Source organism: Macaca fascicularis, chromosome 1 (genome assembly GCF_037993035.2).
Source record: "Macaca fascicularis isolate 582-1 chromosome 1, T2T-MFA8v1.1".
In the NCBI taxonomy this organism is placed as follows: domain Eukaryota; kingdom Metazoa; phylum Chordata; class Mammalia; order Primates; family Cercopithecidae; genus Macaca; species Macaca fascicularis.
This window is the reverse complement of record NC_088375.1, coordinates 208,549,159-208,566,720: the sequence shown is the minus strand read 5'-3', so window position 1 is coordinate 208,566,720 and position 17,562 is coordinate 208,549,159. Positions and strand designations below refer to the sequence as shown.

The window sequence follows — 17,562 nt, the reverse complement described above, 5'->3', positions numbered from 1 at the left end:
GTGCTGGGATTACAGGCGTGAGCCACCACACCTGGCCCTAAAATTTGTATTTTTTTTTTTTTTTTGAGATGGAATCTCACTCTGTCGCCCAGGCTAGAGTGCAGTGGCGCAATCTCGGCTCACTGCAACCTCCGCCTCCTGGGTTCAAGCCATTCTCCTGCCTCAGCCTCCCTAGTAGCTGGGACTACAGGTGCCGCCACCACGCCCGGCTAATTTTTTTTGTATTTTTAGTAGAGACGGGGTTTCACCGTGTTAGCCAGGATGGTCTCGATCTCCTGACCTTGTGATCCGCCCGCCTCGGCCTCCCAAAGTGCTGGGATTACAGGCGTGAAAAATTTGTATTTTTAATGCAGACAGGGTTTCACCGTGTTGGCCAGACTAGTCTTGAACTCCTGACCTCAAGTGATCCACCTGCCTTGGCCTCCCAAAGTGCTGGGATTACAGGCATGAGCCACCCCCGGCCCAAAAGCCTGTTCTAATCACACTAGAAAAATCAATAGGCCGGGCGTGGTGGCTCAAGCCTGTAATCCTAGCACTTTGGGAGGCCGAGACGGGCGGATCACGAGGTCAAGAGATCGAGACCATCCTGGCTAACGTGGTGAAACCCCGTCTCTACTAAAAAAAAAAAAATACAAAAAACTAGCCGGGCGAGGTGGCGGGCGCCTGTAGTCCCAGCTACTCGGGAGGCTGAGGCAGGAGAATGGCGTAAACCCGGGAGGTGGAGCTTGCAGTGAGCTGAGATCCGGCCACTGCACTCCAGCCTGGGTGACAGAGCGAGAGCAAGACTCTGTCTCAAAAAAAAAAAAAAAAGAAAAATCAATAAAACATGATACTTGGTGGGCTTCAATAAATTTAGAAGGCAACCTGAAAAAGAGAAGAGTGCTCTGAAGGAGAAGCACTGTAGGAATCCAGAAGGCCCTAACTCAGCTTGGCAAATTAGGGAGTGCTTCCTAGAGGAGGTGAGGCCTAAGCTGAGCCAAAGAACCTGCTGAGAGTCAGAACTGCCCGACAACTTTTATTCTTTGAAAAAAAAAAAACATATATGAAGGGTGCCCGCCTAGACCCATGGATCGGGATTTTAGGCCCAGGGAATCTGCCTCTCTAGCTCCCCAGGTAGCCGTTCTTACCAGCCCTGACTGGAATTTGGGAATTTTTATGCCAGATGGAAAGCAGGGCTGGTGAAGGCGTGCCAGGGGGAGGTGCAGAGGCAAAGTCTGAGGATGTGACAAAACAGAGCACCTGGGGAGCAGGTTGCTCAGACTGGCTGGTTAACAGGCCTTGATGGGGCGTGGTGGGAGAAGGGACCAGAGAGAAGGGCAGGGTGCCAAGGCCCCAGCTGTGGGCACTGCTGTGAGGGGTGGGAGCAAGGAGCCAGCCAAGGAGCCAGAAACAGACTGGGAAGGAAGAAACCTGAGGATTGAGTGTCCCCAAAGCCCTGGGTGAGGGGGCCTTGGGAGCTCAGGCCTGGAGGAACAAGTGGAAAAGAGATCCCTTAGCGGGGGCTTGGGAGTGACTGTGTTGAGTGTCTAGACTACTGGTGACTTCCTTTCTCGTCTGGCCAGTACGTGACCGTGTCCGGACCAAGATGGAGAGAGACATCCTGGCTGATGTAAACCACCCATTCGTGGTGAAGCTGCACTATGGTAAAGCTGCAGGCCCTATCTGAGCTCCTCCCCTACCCATCTTTCACCCTTGCCTGTGGTCTGTACACTCTCCCACCGCCTGCCTGGTAGGCCAAGGGAGCCAGGGCTGAAGGGGCAGGTCGTAAGGCCCGGGTGACTCTACCATTGCCTTTCTCCCTCTCCCCAGCCTTCCAGACCGAGGGCAAGCTGTATCTCATTCTGGACTTCCTGCGTGGTGGGGATCTCTTCACACGGCTCTCAAAAGAGGTGAGCTGACATCTACTGCCAGAGGGCCCCGGCATGGAGCTGGGGGACAACAAGGTCTCCCATCCCAGGGCCCTGTACAGAATGTGTTCAGATGGCTTGAATCTGGAACCACCCAGGCCTGCCTAGCAGCCCCTGGCCCGGGAAATACCATTCACCCTCGGATGGAGGCCATACGCTGGCAAGGTCTCTGAGAGTTTCTCCCAAGGAAACTCTGGGGAGCTAAGGGTTCCTCTCACCTCCGCACCTGCATTCTTCCAGGGCTGCTCTGAGCAGAGGTGTGAAGATACGGGAGAAGCCCAAAGTCACCCAGAGAGCCAGACACTTCAGCAGTCATCTCCCATATGTCATCCAACAGGATTTTGAACCAATATAAAAGGATTTGAGGCTGGGCGCAGTGGCTCACACCTGTAATCCCAGCACTTTGGGAGGCCGAGGCGGGCGGATCAGGAGGTTAGGAGATCGAGACCATCCTGGCCAACATGGTGAAACCCCGTCTCTACTAAAAATACAAAAATTAGCTGGGTATGGTGGAGTGTGCCTGTAATCCCAGCTACTCAGGAAGCAGAGGCACAAGAATCGCTTGAACCTGGGAGGCAGAGGTTACAGTGAACCAAGATCGTGCCACTGCACTCCAGCCTAGTGACAGAGCGAGACTCCGTCTCAAAAAATAAAAAAAAAAAAAGATTTGAGCTAGAAAATGGGGTCATTCATACAATTCAGACTTTAAAGAGAATCTAGCCTTTTTTGTTTTTTTTTAATTGTAATTTTTTTTTTTTTTTTTTTTTGAGATGGAGTTTTGCTCTTGTCACCCAAGCTGGAGTGCAATGGCAGGGTCTCAGCTCACTGCAACCTCCGCCTCCCGGATTCAAGCGATTCTCCCGCCTCAGCCTCCCGAGTAGCTGGGATGACAGGTGCATGCCACCATGCCTGGTTAATTTTTGTATTTTTTTTTTTTTTTTTGAGACGGAGTCTGGCTCTGTCACCCAGGCTGGAGTGCAGTGGCTGCGAACTCGGCTCACTGCAAGCTCCGCCTCTCGGGTTTACGCCATTCTCCTGTCTCAGCCTCCCGAGTAGCTGGGACTACAGGCGCCCGCCACCTCGCCCGGCTAGTTTTTTGTATTTTTTAGTAGAGACGGGGTTTCACCGTGTTAGCCAGGATGGTCTCGATCTCCTGACCTCGTGATCCGCCCGTCTCGGCCTCCCAAAGTGCTGGGATTACAGGCTTGAGCCACCGCGCCCGGCCAATTTTTGTATTTTTAGTGGAGATGGGGTTTCGCCATGTTGGCCAGGCTGGCCTTGAACTCCTGACCTCAGGTGATCTGCCTGCCTCAGCCTCCCAAAGTGCTGGCTGGGATTATAGGTGTGAGCCACGGCACCCGGCTTAAATTGTTATTTTCCCGAGTAGCTGGGATGACAGGTTCATGCCACCATGCCTGGTTAATTTTTGTATTTTTAGTAGAGATGGGGTTTCTCCATGTTGGCCAGGCTGGTCTCGAACTCCTGACCTCAGGTGATCCGCCTGCCTCAGCCTCCCAAAGTGCTGGCTGGGATTATAGGCATGAGCCACCGTGCTTGGCTTAAATTGTTATTTTAATGTTTGAATAGGAAATACATTTACATGATTCAAAAGAAAAATATTCACGAAGAAGTCTTACTCCCGCCCCAGCCCCCTCTATCCCCACCCATAAACGTTATTATTGCTTTCTTGTTTAACTTTCCCATGTTTCTTTTGCAAACAAATCTGATATATATTCATTCCTACCCCCACTTCCTTATGTAAAAAGTACTATTCTGTATCCACTGTTCTGTACCTTGCTTTTTTCAAGATAGTACATCTTGGAGCTCACTCCATCTCAGAACATGGAGAAACTCCATGTTCTAGTTTATAGCTGCAAAGCACTCCATTATGCAGGGGATACAACTGATTCCAGCCTTCTACTCTTGGACCCTAGGCCTGTTTCCAACCCCTTCTATTTCCGAACGATGCCACAATGAGTGGTTTGCGTATTAGTCATTTCATACTTTGTATGACAAGAAGGCTATATGGCCTGGCGTCTCCAAGGGTCCTCCCAGGGTGGCCCTTCAGGACCAGGAAGCTGCTGACTGCCCAGTGCCCCAGCTCTTAAGGAAGAGGAGGGCCTGCTGAAGACCCCTCCTGTGTTTTGCAGGTGATGTTCACGGAGGAGGATGTGAAGTTTTACCTGGCCGAGCTAGCTCTGGGCCTGGATCACCTGCACAGCCTGGGTATCATTTACAGAGACCTCAAGCCTGAGAAGTGAGTGAAGCCTCCAGCCCCACCCCTGCCTCCCCAGGGGAGGCCTCTTCTAGGACAGGGCCATCCTGAGGTGGGTGGGCATGGCTTTCTCCAGGAACGTCCTCCTGTCTTGGGCAATCTGAGGAATGGGTGAGTGGGGTGGGTGGTAGTGCCAGCTGCCCAGTCACTAATGCTACCGTTCCTAAGGGCCAGGTACCTTCCATGCAGGTAATGTTGCCCATCTTTTTTTTCTAATCTAGTGTGACATTGGAGAGGCTACCTTTAGAGGTCTTTCCTTGATACAGCCCTGTAGAATTTTCCCTAATATCTAACTACCCTCAAATGATAACTAAGGAGCCAGGGGCAGGTGGTGAGTTGGAATAAGATCTGGGTTTAGCGTTAGGTAGCCTTGTATTCAAATCCTGTCTCCACCTACTAGCTAGACCTACTAGCTTGATGACTGTAGAGCTACTTAACTGCCCTAAGCCTTAGTTTCCCCATTAGCAAAATGGGGCCCTAATAGTACCTGCCTCACACAGTTGCTTCAAGGATTAGCAAAAAAGATAGGCAACATCCCTGCATGGCACTGCTACCACCCTGCAACGCCCACCCTGTCATCAGAGATAACTGGGTGGAGCACCTCCTCTGGGCTGAGCCCAACTCCCACAGCCCTGTGGTGACACCACCACCCCCATGGCCACAGCTGAGGAGCCCTGACCCCTATTCCTCTATTACAGCATCCTTCTGGATGAGGAGGGCCACATCAAACTCACTGGTGAGTGGAGGCCGCCTGTCCCCTTGAGCCCCAGGGGAGGGCAGGGCAAGGTCCTAATAGGTCTCGCTGAGTGCTGGGGCCTCATTCTTCCTGAGAAGCTGTGCCTGTTACTTGGAAGTGTTCAAAAACTCAGGCCTCAGACTTGGAACACCCTCAGTTGGAATCCCAGCCCCTCATTGTGTAACATAGGGCAGGTCACCTGACCTCTCTGGGCCTTAACTTCCTCCTGAGTGTCATGGGGGTGATGGCTTCTGGCCTCTGGGCACGGGGGTTGGGTGTGCAAAGGGTGGCAGCAAGGAAGGCAGGGTTCCTGAGGTGTGTCCTCCTGCCCTCCTTGCTGTAGACTTTGGCCTGAGCAAGGAGGCCATTGACCACGAGAAGAAGGCCTACTCCTTCTGCGGGACAGTGGAGTACATGGCCCCCGAGGTCGTCAACCGCCAGGGCCACTCCCACAGTGCGGATTGGTGGTCCTATGGGGTGTTGATGGTGAGTGCCCAGACAGGGGTAAAGGATCCAGCCCAAGCCTCTGGCCTCAGTCTCCCCATCTGTACAGTGAGGGGGTTGATCATCTCTAGGGCTCTCCCCGTCTCCTCTCACAGCCAAGCTGGCCTCACTCTATCTTCAGCTGTGGTTTTCTTCCTTGGAAGGATCCCAGGCTTGACCCCACCTGGGACACACCTAACCCAGTGCTGGCCTTCTCCCCAGCCTCGCGCCCCCACTGCTGCGCCTGGTGGTCTGGGTTGGCAGAGGCAAGAGGGACGGATGTAATTCTTGCACCAGGAAGACTTGGATGTATCAGCAAGAATCCTGGGACTAGGGCAGAGGGGCCTGGATGGGAGGAGGCGGGAGGTGTGTGGGGGAGACAGGGATCAGAGCCTGAATAGACCCTTGTCCTCTGCAGTTTGAGATGCTGACGGGCTCCCTGCCCTTCCAGGGGAAGGACCGGAAGGAAACCATGACATTGATTCTGAAGTAAGCCCCAGGCCTGCCCTGATAACAATGGACTCCTCCAAGCCCCAGCCCCAGTTTGGGGGTCAGAATATTATTACCCTGTCCCTGCCTCAGATTCCCCTTCTAATGAGACTCTCCTCTGGGTTAAACATTATACCTTCCTTTTTCATCCATAGGGGCCTGTGGGTGGGAACCCTGAAGTCTTTGGGAAGTGAATTAGTGGATGGCTTGTATAGACCGAGCTGGGAACTAAACCTGGACAGGGGCCGGGGGAGATGGGGCCTCTGGGGCAGGGCTTGGCCTTGATGAGTCCCGGGGGCTGTTTCAGGGCGAAGCTAGGCATGCCCCAGTTTCTGAGCACCGAAGCCCAGAGCCTCTTGCGGGCCCTGTTCAAGCGGAATCCTGCCAACCGGCTCGGTAAGCAGCCCCAGCTCAGGGGAGGGGATGTGGCGATGGGGAGCCGGGTACAGCTGCAGCCTAGGCCACAGGGCCACATCTGGGCTGAAAGGGGCCGTTGTGCTTTGTGTGGGCAGACAATGCTGCGGGCCACCCTGCCTTCTGGCTCCATGTGTGGTGTTGTGGAGGGGGGAGCTGACCTGTGTGTAGGGGGAAGGCAGGAACTGAGTCATCCCTACTCCCTCTGGGGACAAGGACAGAGGCCCCTACACAGCTTCTCCGCCAAGGCTGCTGGCACAAGAGAAAGAGCATGAGCTCAGGAGTCAGAAGGCACAGGTCCCAATCCCGGCTCTGTGTCAGGTCCCCACTGCCTGGCACGAAACAGTCCCTGTATAAATATTTGTTAAATGAATGAGGCCACTTATGAACTAAGTAACCCCGGGCAGGTGACTTCACCTCTCTACACCCAGGTTCCTCGTCTCAATGGGAGATGATGATCCCAAGCTTGCTTCAGGGCTCTGTTGATGAAATGAGGTTGCGTGAACATGCCGGCATGTAGTAGGTGTCCAGTGTGTGCTGGCTTCCCTGGCTCCTGGGTTCATCTGGTCCATGACCAGCTGTGTAAGGTCCAGTCCAGGCCCCTGGGGTTGAATGGAGTGACAACCTGTTCTATGGTTGAAAATGTCAATAGGATAAGAGGAACAGAGATGAGGCTTGCGTTGGAATGAGGTGGGGCTCTCTGTAGGTCTCAGAGCAAGCTCAGCTTCTGTTCTGACTGTGTGGCCTTGGAGAAGTTGCCTAAAGTCTCTGGGCCTTCCTCCTCCCACTAGTACATTGGAACTTCTTCATCAGAAGCTCCAGAAAGTGGAAAATGCTGAGTAGGTGACAGGCCTTAGGGTGATGGCTGGGTAGATTTGAGGCAGAGTGAGCCCATTTTCCCCTCTGCTCCAGCAGCTGGTCCCAGAGCCCTGTGAGGCTGCTTGGTGGGCAGGGTGGCGTCTGGGGGTTGCGCCACCCAGGCTCAGACCCTTCATTTGGGCTCTTTCAGGCTCTGGCCCTGATGGGGCAGAGGAAATCAAGCGGCATGTCTTCTACTCCACCATTGACTGGAATGTGAGTGTGTCCACCCACGCCAGGGCTCCGGCCATCTTGGCCACAGGAAGGGTGGTGGGAGGGGAGCCTCTGCTAGCAAGGGCCCCAGACGCAGGAGCAGAGGGTCATAGCCTGCCCTTGAAGACAAGGGCTGGCCTCCTGAGGGCAAGCAATTATGCTGTTGTCTGCTGGGCAACATGGCCTATGTTCCAAGCCCAGCACCTCCTCCAGCATGGGGCTCCTGGTGGGCTGTTGAGGGTGCTGTGGTGACCAGGGTGCCCATCCCACTGTGCAGAAGCTATACCGTCGTGAGATCAAGCCACCCTTCAAGCCAGCAGTGGCTCAGCCTGATGACACCTTCTACTTTGACACTGAGTTCACGTCCCGCACACCCAATGGTGCGTCTCTTATCTGTTTTGTCTGTCTTGGGCTGGTACAGGAGAGAAGCCAGGAGTCGGTGGCAGCTTGCGGGGCAGAGATAGTCAGGGACACTGACAGGCCGAGGTGTGTGGATGGGCAGGCGGGTGAGTTTCTGGCTCCGTGGGACTCTGACTTTCGCCCTGTCTCACTCTGCCTGACTCTCTCACTCTGGGGTTCTGTGGGTCTCTTTGTGTCTGGTGAGAGAGTAGGAGTCGGGGTGTGTGGGTGGTGAAGGCCACAGTAGAAAAGTCAGGACCCCTGCCAGGGGCACCTTCCAGCCCACTGGGAAGACCAAACACATCAGGCTTACCATCACGTCAGGGAGAAGGAATCTGACCCAGCCACACTGTGTGGTGGCTGAGCAGAGGTGACAGTGCCCATAGATCAGGGACAGGCATGGGAATCAGCTTTGGCTGCCCTGACTACCGGGCCTCCGTGTACTTACCTGGAACAAGGGCACAGCCACAAACCCACTCATTTCCTGGGGTTGCTGCAAAGAGCCAGTGAAGGAGCTTCTGGGAAGGAGCTGGGTGAATCCTAACTTTTTGGCCAGATATTGACAGTGGGTGTGGGGTGGAATGTTCTGGGAGGCCTCCTATAAGGGCATGTTTTAGGAGAGGGAGTACTTTTCTTTTTTTTTCTTTTCTTTTCTTTTCTTTTTCCTTTTCTTTTGTTTCTTTTCGAGATGGAGTCTCGCTCCGTTGCCCAGGCTGGAGTGCAGTAGCGCCATATCGGCTCACTGCAACCTCCACCTCCTGGGTTCAAGCGATTCCCCTGCCTCAGCCTCCTCAGTAGCTGGGATTACAGGCATGTGCCAGCACGCCTGGCTAATTTTTGTTTGTTTGTTTGTTTGTTTGTTTGTTTTTGAGACGAAGTCTCACTCTGCCGCCCAGGCTGAAGTGCAGTGGCCGGATCTCGGCTCACTGCAAGCTCCACCTCCTGGGTTTACGCCATTCTCCTGCCCCAGCCTCCCTGGTAGCTGGGACTACAGGCGCCCGCCACCTCGCCCGGCTAGTTTTTTGTATTTTTTTTTTTAGTAGAGACGGGGTTTCACCATGTTAGCCAGGATGGTCTCGATCTCCTGACCTTGTGATCTGCCCGTCTCGGCCTCCCAAAGTGCTGGGATTACAGGCTTGAGCCACCGCGCCCGGCCAATTTTTGTATTTTTAGTAGAGACGGAGTTTCACCATGTTGGCCAAGCTGGTCTGGAACTCCTAACCTCAAATGATCCACGATGGGGTGCTTTTCTCACTGTACTTGCACACCTCTGATGACAGGGACAGCAGTTCTCTAAGCAGTCTGCTGGGCAGTGTGACAGGTGCAGCTTTGTAGGAGTCAGGGGCCAGAGAAGCAGCATGAGGCAAGGCTTCTCAGAGGAGGGAGCGAGTGAGCTGAGTCCTGAAGGATAGGCAAGCAATGGATTATCTAGTTAAAGGGAACAGTGTGTGCAAGGGCTCAGAGACCCCTTTAAGGATCTGGGAAGTCCAACGTGGCTCAGCTGTGGTGTGGAGAGAGAAGAGGAGGATCACAAGGCCCTCCATTGCCAGACTGAGAAGCTGGGCTTACTCCTGAAGGCAGAGGGGCACCTTTGAAAGGTGCGGGCAGGGTGGCAGATTTGTGGTTGGAACCTTCCCTTTGGCTACTGTGCAGGGATGGACCTGAAGGGGCTGATGTAAGACGGAGAAGCTGGGGAGGGAGCATCCAGGAAGGGACGAACTGTCTTGGCCTGGGATGTGAGAGTCTTTAATGTTCCTCATGCATCAGGACTGGACTGGTCTAAACACATATGAGCAGTCGGGCTAAGGCCTGGGATGGACAGGCCCTCTGCAGGCTCCTGCCATGGCCAGCCCCTGAGGCAGGTCTGAGGCCCTGTGCTCCCCCTTTGCTGGGCTGCCTCAGGGTCGAGGGGACCTCCTCAGGTACCCTCACATTCCCCTCCTGCCCCTACAGATTCCCCAGGCATCCCCCCTAGCGCTGGGGCCCATCAGCTGTTCCGGGGCTTCAGCTTCGTGGCCACTGGCCTGATGGAGGACGACGGCAAGCCTCGCGCCCCGCAGGCACCCCTGCACTCGGTGGTACAGGTGAGGGGGGCAGGGGGCTGCTGCTCCGTTGTCCTTTTCTAAAGAATGGCTGTGAATACAGGCTCTGAGTTGGACAGAACCGGGTTCATACCCTCGTGCCACTGTGGGACCCGTAGGGTCTCCAACATAAAACAGGGACAGTAAGGCCCGCCTCACACTGTGGCCCTGATAATTGGATGATGATATGGCTATACATTTCCCAGCACAGAGCAGGGTCTGGGTACATGCCAGGGGGTGCCCAGGGTGGTGGTGCAGAGTGACTGTCGTGTCTCTGGCATAAGGGTAGCAAATAACTTGTATCTCTTCACACTTGTTCCCCATTTGTACACTTCCACTGCCTCATGAAAGTTTCAGGTTGAGAGGCAAGAATGTAGACTGTGCAGCTCATTGCATGGGTTCCAGATTCACAAGATAATGGACGTTGGGGTTTTTTTTGTTTGTTTTTGAGACGTAGTCTTGCTCTGTTGCCCAGGCTGGAGTGCAGTGGCAATCTCAGCTCACTGCAGCCTCCACCTCCCAGGTTCAAGCAGTTCTCCTGCCTCAGCCTCCCGAATAGCTGGGACTACAGATGTACACCACCACACCCAGCTAATTTTGTTGTTGTTGTATTTTTAGTAGAGACGGGATTTTACCATGTTGGCTAGGTGTCAAACTCCTGACCTCAAGTGATCCACCCACCTCAGCCTCCCAAAGTGCTGAGATTACAGACATGAGCACCCGACCAGATAATGGACTTTAGATGAGATACTTCCCTTCCTGGTGCCTCAGTTTCCTTATCTGTAAATGGGGAAATGATAGAATCTTCCTCCATAGAGCTATTATGAGGATTATTAGAGTTAATACATGTAAAGTTAAAGTGGGCTGGGCACGGTGGCTCATGCCTGTAATCCCAGCACTTTGGGAGGTCGAGGAGGGTGGATTGCTTGAGGCAGGAATTTAAACAGACCCGTCTGGCCGACATGGTGAAACCCCATCTCTAAAACTACAAAAATCTGATGGGCGTGTTGGCATGTGCCTATAGTCCCAGCTACTTGGGAGGCTGAGACACGAGAATTGCTTGAACCCGGGAGGCAGAGGTTGCAGTGAGCCGAGAATGCACCACTGCACTCCAGCCTAGCAACAGCGCAAGACTCTATCTCAAAAAATAAATACATAAAAAATAAAGTTAAGGTGACTATGTAATTTATTTTCCAAACTGGGACATCTTTATCCAGGACAAATATTAAATCAGACTGGATGCAAGGACCGCAGGCGCAAGCCAGGGCTGGCCGCGGGGCATGTAGTCACCTGATGAAAGTGCTTAGAATACTGCCTGGCACGCAGCACACACTAAGCACCATTCAGCATTGCTATGGCTAATGTCCCAGAACCTTGAGACACCCCCTGAGTTGAGCTGTGACACCCCAGAAAGGGGAGGCAAGTCACTCAAAGCCATACTTAGTGGCACAGCTGGAACTCAGCTCAGGGCTCCTGCGTCCCTCCCAGGCCTGCCCAGGCTTTTCAGAACTAAAGTCCTCTCCATGTGTGTTGTGACCCTCTTGCCCACTCCCTGCGCTGCCCTCTGACCACAGGCTGCAGTCCAGGCAGGCTGGGAGCCAGCGAGTATGCCCAACATATAGAGTAGAAAACTGAGGCCCAGAGAGGGGCAGGCTCTCACCTGCAGTCACATGGCCAACACTCTACGCCAAGTCTCCTGGCCCTTCCCCGGTGCTGTCTCTACTGAGCCAAGACCTTGAATGCTGGGAGATGACCCTTAGCACTCTGGAGCCAGGGGTCAGCCACAATTTTTGGTCTCCTACAGCAACTCCATGGGAAGAACCTGGTTTTTAGCGACGGCTACGTGGTAAAGGAGACGATTGGTGTGGGCTCCTACTCTGTGTGCAAGCGCTGTGTCCACAAGGCCACCAACATGGAGTATGCTGTCAAGGTGGGCCTCCTGACCACGTCTCAGCCAAGGCTGCCGGGCCGGGGGCAGGTCCCCGTCTGGTGGGGAGGGGTGGTGCCTGAGCTCTGCAGATGTATGAAAGATTGTGTGGCCGAGACCTCCAGGCCTGCTCCATGGCAAGGAAGGACCCTGGAGCCTGTCACCCTGACACTGCCACATGCACCCACTTTCTTCAGGTCATTGATAAGAGCAAGCGGGATCCTTCAGAAGAGATTGAGATTCTTCTGCGGTATGGCCAGCACCCCAACATCATTACTCTGAAAGATGTGAGTGGGGTGGGGACCAGGAACTCGACTCTCTAGGATTTGTCTCAGGGTTGCCATTCCTTTGACTTCTCATCCTCTTTCCGGTGGTCATGTGGAGGGGAAAGAGGTCCCTTGGTCCCTCCAGTCTGCCCATCCCCCAAGGGCCCTCCTTCAGACTCAGGCATTTTCTGAGGACGTTCTTGCCTATCAGGGGACCAGTGTCAGCATCCTCCTTTTGGGGAAGGCGGGGCCACTGAAGAGCAAGCAGAATACCTGCCTAAGGCTCATGTCATTCTTCTCTGCTCTGGGGCGCTGCTGACCAGGGGGCCCAGGCCTGACACTGGGGAGAAGAGCCTGATGGTGAGGTCTTCGGCAGGTGTACGATGATGGCAAACACGTGTACCTGGTGACAGAGCTGATGCGGGGTGGCGAGCTGCTGGACAAGATCCTGCGGCAGAAGTTCTTCTCGGAGCGGGAGGCCAGCTTCGTCCTGCACACCATCGGCAAAACTGTGGAGTATCTGCACTCACAGGGGGTGAGTCTGGATTCAGGGAGGCGGTAGGGGGATGCCAAGGGTCATACCATCAGCAGAGCACATGAACCACATGCTGGCCCAGGAATGGCAACCTCCAGCTAGCCAAATTGAGGGAAGACTAGGCTGGGTCGGGGGATGCGTGTAAAGGAGGGAGGGAGAGATGTGGTCAATCGTGAAAGGGAAGGTATGGAAAGTTATTCAGTATCTACTGTGTGCCAGTCACCATGGTAAGGTTTAGCATAAGATGAAGTTTCCAGGCCAGGCGCAGTGGCTCATGCTTGTAATCCCAGCACCTTGGGAGGCCAACGCAGGTGGATCACTTGAGGTCAGGAGTTTGACACCAGCCTGGCCAACATGGTGAAACCCGGTCTCTACTAAAATACAAAAAAATTAGCCGGGTTTGGTGGCGGGCGCCTGTAATCTCAGCTACTTGGGAGGCTGAGGCAGGAGAATGACTTGAACCTGGGAGGTGGAGGTTGCAGTGAGCCAAGATCACACCATCGCACTCCAGCCTGGGCAATAGAGCGAAACTCCATCTAATAAATAAATAAATACATAAATAAGATAAAGTTTCCTTACATTATCTCAATTGGTTTTCACAACACTCTGAGATAGATGCTGTTACTGGTCCCACTTCACAGGTAAGAAGACCAGAGCTCAGAGATGAAAGTTCATTTGCTCAAGATTACATAGCCAGGGAAGAATGGAAGAATTTCAGACTGAAGAATTTAGGTGGGGAGTGGGTTTTGAGTTAGGAAGCAGCAGGGTCACCATGGGGGAGGTGCAAGGCTTCAGGGAGGTAAATTCGACTATGGGTTCAGTTGCTAAGGCAGAGGAAATGGATGCAGGAGGAAATTCTGCTGGAAACGTAGCAGGGAACTACAGAAGAGGTGTAGGTCCAAATGGCAGAGTTCGGCCTTTATTACCGCACAAGGCAGGTGAGCACTAGATAATGGTGAGGTAGGAAAGTTCATTACAGTGGATTAAAGCCCAAAACAGTAGCATTACTTTCTCTCTGCATGAGGTGATGTTTTAGGGTACATCTGATCAGACAACATGGGGGTTAAGAATGTAGGCTCTGGGCCAGGCGCGGTGGCTCACGCCTGTAATCTCAGCACTTTGGGAGGCCGAGGCGGGCGGATCACGAGGTCAGGAGATCAAGACCATCCTGGCTAACACGGTGAAACCCCGTCTCTACTAAAAATACAAAAAATTAGCCGGGCGTGGTGGCGGGCGCCTGTGGTCCCAGCTACTCGGGAGACTGAGGCAGGAGAATGGCGTGAACCCGGGAGGCGGAGCTTGCAGTGAGCCAAGATCGCGCCACTGCACTCCAGCCTGGGCGATAGAGCGATCTCTCGAGAAAAAAAAAAAAAAAAGAATGCAGGCTCTGAATCCACCTGACTGAGTCCAGGTCTTGGTGTATGAGGTTATTAACTTGTTTTCACATAGTACCCAGTCCATAGACACATTTCCCCTATTGTCCTGTTTTTTTTGTTTTTGTTTTTGTTTTTGTTTTTGTTTTTGTTTTTGAGACGGAGTCTCGCTGTGTCTCCCAGGCTGGAGTGCAGTGGCGTGATCTCGGCTCACTGCAAGCTCCGCCTCCCGGGTTCACGCCATTCTCCCACCTCAGCCTCCCAAGTAGCTGAGACTACAGGCGCCCGCCACCACGCCCGGCTAGTTTTTTGTATTTTTAGTAGAGACGGGGTTTCACCGTGTTAGCCAGGATAGTCTCGATCTCCTGACCTCGTGATCCACCCGCCTCGGCCTCCCAAAGTGCTGGGATTACAGGCTTGAGCCACCGCGCCCGGCCTTTGTTTTTGTTTTTAATTGTTGGAGATGAAGTCTCGCTCTTGTCACCCAGGCTGAAATGCAATGGCATGATCTTGGTTCACTGCAATATCTGCCTCCCAGGTTCAAGTGACTCTCCTGCCTCAGCCTCCCGAGTAGTTAGGATTACAGATGCCTGTCAGAATGCCTGGCTAATTTTTTGTATTTTTAGTAGAAACGGGGTTTCACCATGTTGGCCAGGCTGGTCTCAAACTCCTGACCTCAGGTGGTCCGCCCACCTCGGCCTCCCAAAGTGCTGGGATTACAGGTGTGAGCCACCGCGCCTGGCTCCCTATTGTCCTTTCAAAAATGTCTTTTTTGACTGGTTTATTGAAATTAGAATACCTGTAAGTTCCACACATTTCATTCAGTTGGTAAATCTCTCCCCTTTTTTTTTTGAGACAGGGTCTCACTCTGTTGCCTAGGCTGGAATGCAGTGACACAATCACAGTTCACTGCAGCCTTGACCTCCTTGGGCTCAAGCGATCCTCCCACTTCAGCCTCCCAAATAGCGGGGACCACAGGCACGCACCACCACACCTGGCTAACTTTGTATTTTTTGTAGAGATGGGGTTTTGCTTTGTTGCCCAGGCTGGTCTTGAACTCCTGAGCTCAAGTGATTTGCCCACCTTGGCCTCTCAAAGTGCTGAGATTACAGGCGTAAGCCACCTTACCCAGCCTCTTTTCTTTTTTTCAAACTGGAGGAAAATTTGCATACAGTAGATTTCAAGGGTACATTTTGATGAATTTTGTTAAATGTGTACACCCATGTCACCTCCACAGTGAGACCTCCCTTTTTTATGCCACCGACATGTTGAATATGAGTTCTGTGGAATGGCTCATGTTCTGAATTTGTCTGTCGGCTGCCTTCTGGATCATTTACATTATTTCTCCATTGTTTATATTTCCTGTAAACTGCAAGTTGCTCTAACATCATTATTAGCTTCGGCTTTTTTGGGGGGATGGGAATGAGGTCCAGATGGTAAGGTTGGGCCGAGCATGGTGGCTCCTGCCTGTGATCCCAGTGCTTTGGGAGGCCAAGGTGGGCAGATCACTTGAGGCCAGGAGTTTAAGACCACTCTGGCCAATATGGTGAAACCCCATCCCTATCAAAAATATGGAAATTAGCTGGGCATGGTGGCACATGCCTGTAATCCCAGTTACTCTGGTGACTGAGGCACGAGAATCGCTTGAACCTGGGAGGCAGAGGTTGCAGTGAGCTGAAATCACACCACTGCACTCCAGTCTGGATGACAGAGCAAAACCTTGTCTCAAATAAAAAATAAAAATAAAAATAAAAGAAGGCCGAGGTCATCCAATCTATGGAGGTACACTTCAGTGCATCACATCCACGAGCACAGTGTCACGCTGCCCGCCTTTAACCATGGCAGGTGGTAACCGTCCCATCTCCTTATTGTAAAGATCCTCATTGAATGGTTTCATCCTTTCAGAATCTTGCCTGAGTCTAGTATTTCATTAGGGTTGCGAAAGTGGCGATGCCTGATTATGTCTAATGTTTTAGGGGAAATTCCGTAAAAAAGAATTTCACCTCTTAACCAAAGCTCCAATTTGGTTACCCCCTGTGCTTTTAATGGTCATGTTTGAAGTGGCTTTGGTTTTTGAAATGCCAGTGCAATAGACTAATATTTAAACATGTCAAGTCAGAGAGCGTGTTTCCTTTTTCTGTTTTGTTCTTAAGTGAGTACTCATTAAACTTAAGAAGGTTTAGAAGACAGGCAAGCCAGTGTACCCATGGGTCACCTGAAGCTCAAAGTAAGGAAGAACTTTCTGAAGAGGGGAGCTGCCTCCAGAGACAGTGAGCCCCTTCTGCCAGGGATGTGCAAAGCTCCAAGTATAGATAACCACTTGGTGAGGATGTTGTTGGAGGAAGTTGTCTCCTTCCCGAAGCTGGGAGTGTGTGTGTCTCCAAAGTTTCTGGCTCTTTGCTAATACCGGGGCAGGTGATGAGGAATGGGAAGCTCTTCTTGTTGACATATTTGGAGGGGATGCTCTGGGTTGCTTTGTTGACAGCAGTAGCTGCGGTCTGTAAGCTGGGAATCCCACAGGAGCTGAGGGATGGGAAGGGGATGACCAGGGAGCAGGGTCCACCGGGACCCCTGTTTGTTTGAATATTGTCTTTGTATTGAAGCATTGCGTAAACACTGAGAAGTGCACAAATCATGACGGACAAGTCAATAAATTTTCAAAAAGTGAATACACCTGTGTAACCAGTACCCAGATCAATAAACAAAGCATTTCCGTTCCCTTAGAGGCCCCCACCTGAGGATAACCATCCTAAGCTAAATGCTAATAGGTTCATTTTGCCCGTTTTTTAATTTATTTTATTTTTTATTTTTATTTATTTATTTATTTTTGCTCTTCTTGCCCAGGCTGGAGTGCAATGGCATGGTCTTGGCTCACTGCAACCTCTGCCTCCCAGGTTCAAGCAATTCTCCTGTCTCAGCCTCCCAAGTAGCTGGGATTATAGGTGCCTGCCACCACAACCAGCTAATTTTGTTTGTTTGTTTGTTTGTTTGTTTTGAGACAGAGTCTCGCTCGCCCAGGCTGGAGTACAGTGGCGTGATCTCAGCTCACTAAAAGCTCCGCCTCCCAGCTTCACGGCACGCCATTCTCCTGCCTCAGCCTCCGAATAGGTGGAGCTACAGGCGCCCGCCACCATGCCCGGCTAATTTTTTGTATTTTTAGTAGAGATGGGGTTTCACCGTGTTAGCCAGGATGGTCTCGATCTCCTGACCTCGTGATCCACCCGCCTGGGACTCCCAAGGTGCTGGGATTGTAGACGGTGAACCACCGTACCCAGCTCATTGTAGTTTTAATTTGCATTTTTCTGATGATTAATGAAGTTGAGGACCTCTTCAAATGTTTATTGCCATTCGGACAACCTCTTTTATGAAATGCCTCTTCAAGTCTTTTGTCCATTTTTAAAAATTGGTTGTTTTTCCTTTGCATCTTACGTGGCAGGAGTTCATAATTTAATACATGGAGTCTTTGTAAGTCGCCAGTCTCCCTCTATGTTGTTTCTATAAGGTTGTGGACTCTATAATAGAGAGGGTTTCTCCCTTTAACCAGATGATTCACTTAGAACAACTTCGCCTCCTGTTTGGCCGGTCACAGGTGCCTAAATGCATATC

At 52.2% G+C, this 17,562-nt stretch overlaps 1 protein-coding gene across 8 annotated transcripts in view; it reads left to right on the top strand.

The window, feature by feature from the left end:
• RPS6KA1 (ribosomal protein S6 kinase A1) overlaps nucleotides 1–17,562 on the top strand; it is a 47,003-nt gene that overhangs the window by 20,273 nt on the left and 9,168 nt on the right. For 5 of the 8 annotated variants that reach the window (XM_045377180.2, XM_005544324.3, XM_005544325.4 and 2 more), the window contains 13 exons: nucleotides 1,563–1,643; nucleotides 1,810–1,889; nucleotides 4,058–4,164; nucleotides 4,881–4,918; nucleotides 5,262–5,404; nucleotides 5,820–5,890; nucleotides 6,198–6,286; nucleotides 7,314–7,378; nucleotides 7,653–7,755; nucleotides 9,728–9,858; nucleotides 11,660–11,785; nucleotides 11,980–12,069; nucleotides 12,425–12,583. In XM_045377180.2, the coding sequence (XP_045233115.1) occupies nucleotides 1,563–1,643; nucleotides 1,810–1,889; nucleotides 4,058–4,164; nucleotides 4,881–4,918; nucleotides 5,262–5,404; nucleotides 5,820–5,890; nucleotides 6,198–6,286; nucleotides 7,314–7,378; nucleotides 7,653–7,755; nucleotides 9,728–9,858; nucleotides 11,660–11,785; nucleotides 11,980–12,069; nucleotides 12,425–12,583 (1,283 nt within the window). The remainder of the gene's footprint in view (nucleotides 1–1,562; nucleotides 1,644–1,809; nucleotides 1,890–4,057; nucleotides 4,165–4,880; nucleotides 4,919–5,261; nucleotides 5,405–5,819; nucleotides 5,891–6,197; nucleotides 6,287–7,313; nucleotides 7,379–7,652; nucleotides 7,756–9,727; nucleotides 9,859–11,659; nucleotides 11,786–11,979; nucleotides 12,070–12,424; nucleotides 12,584–17,562) is intronic. The other 3 variants (XM_074015734.1, XM_074015735.1, XM_065527027.1) reach the window with 1 other exon arrangement.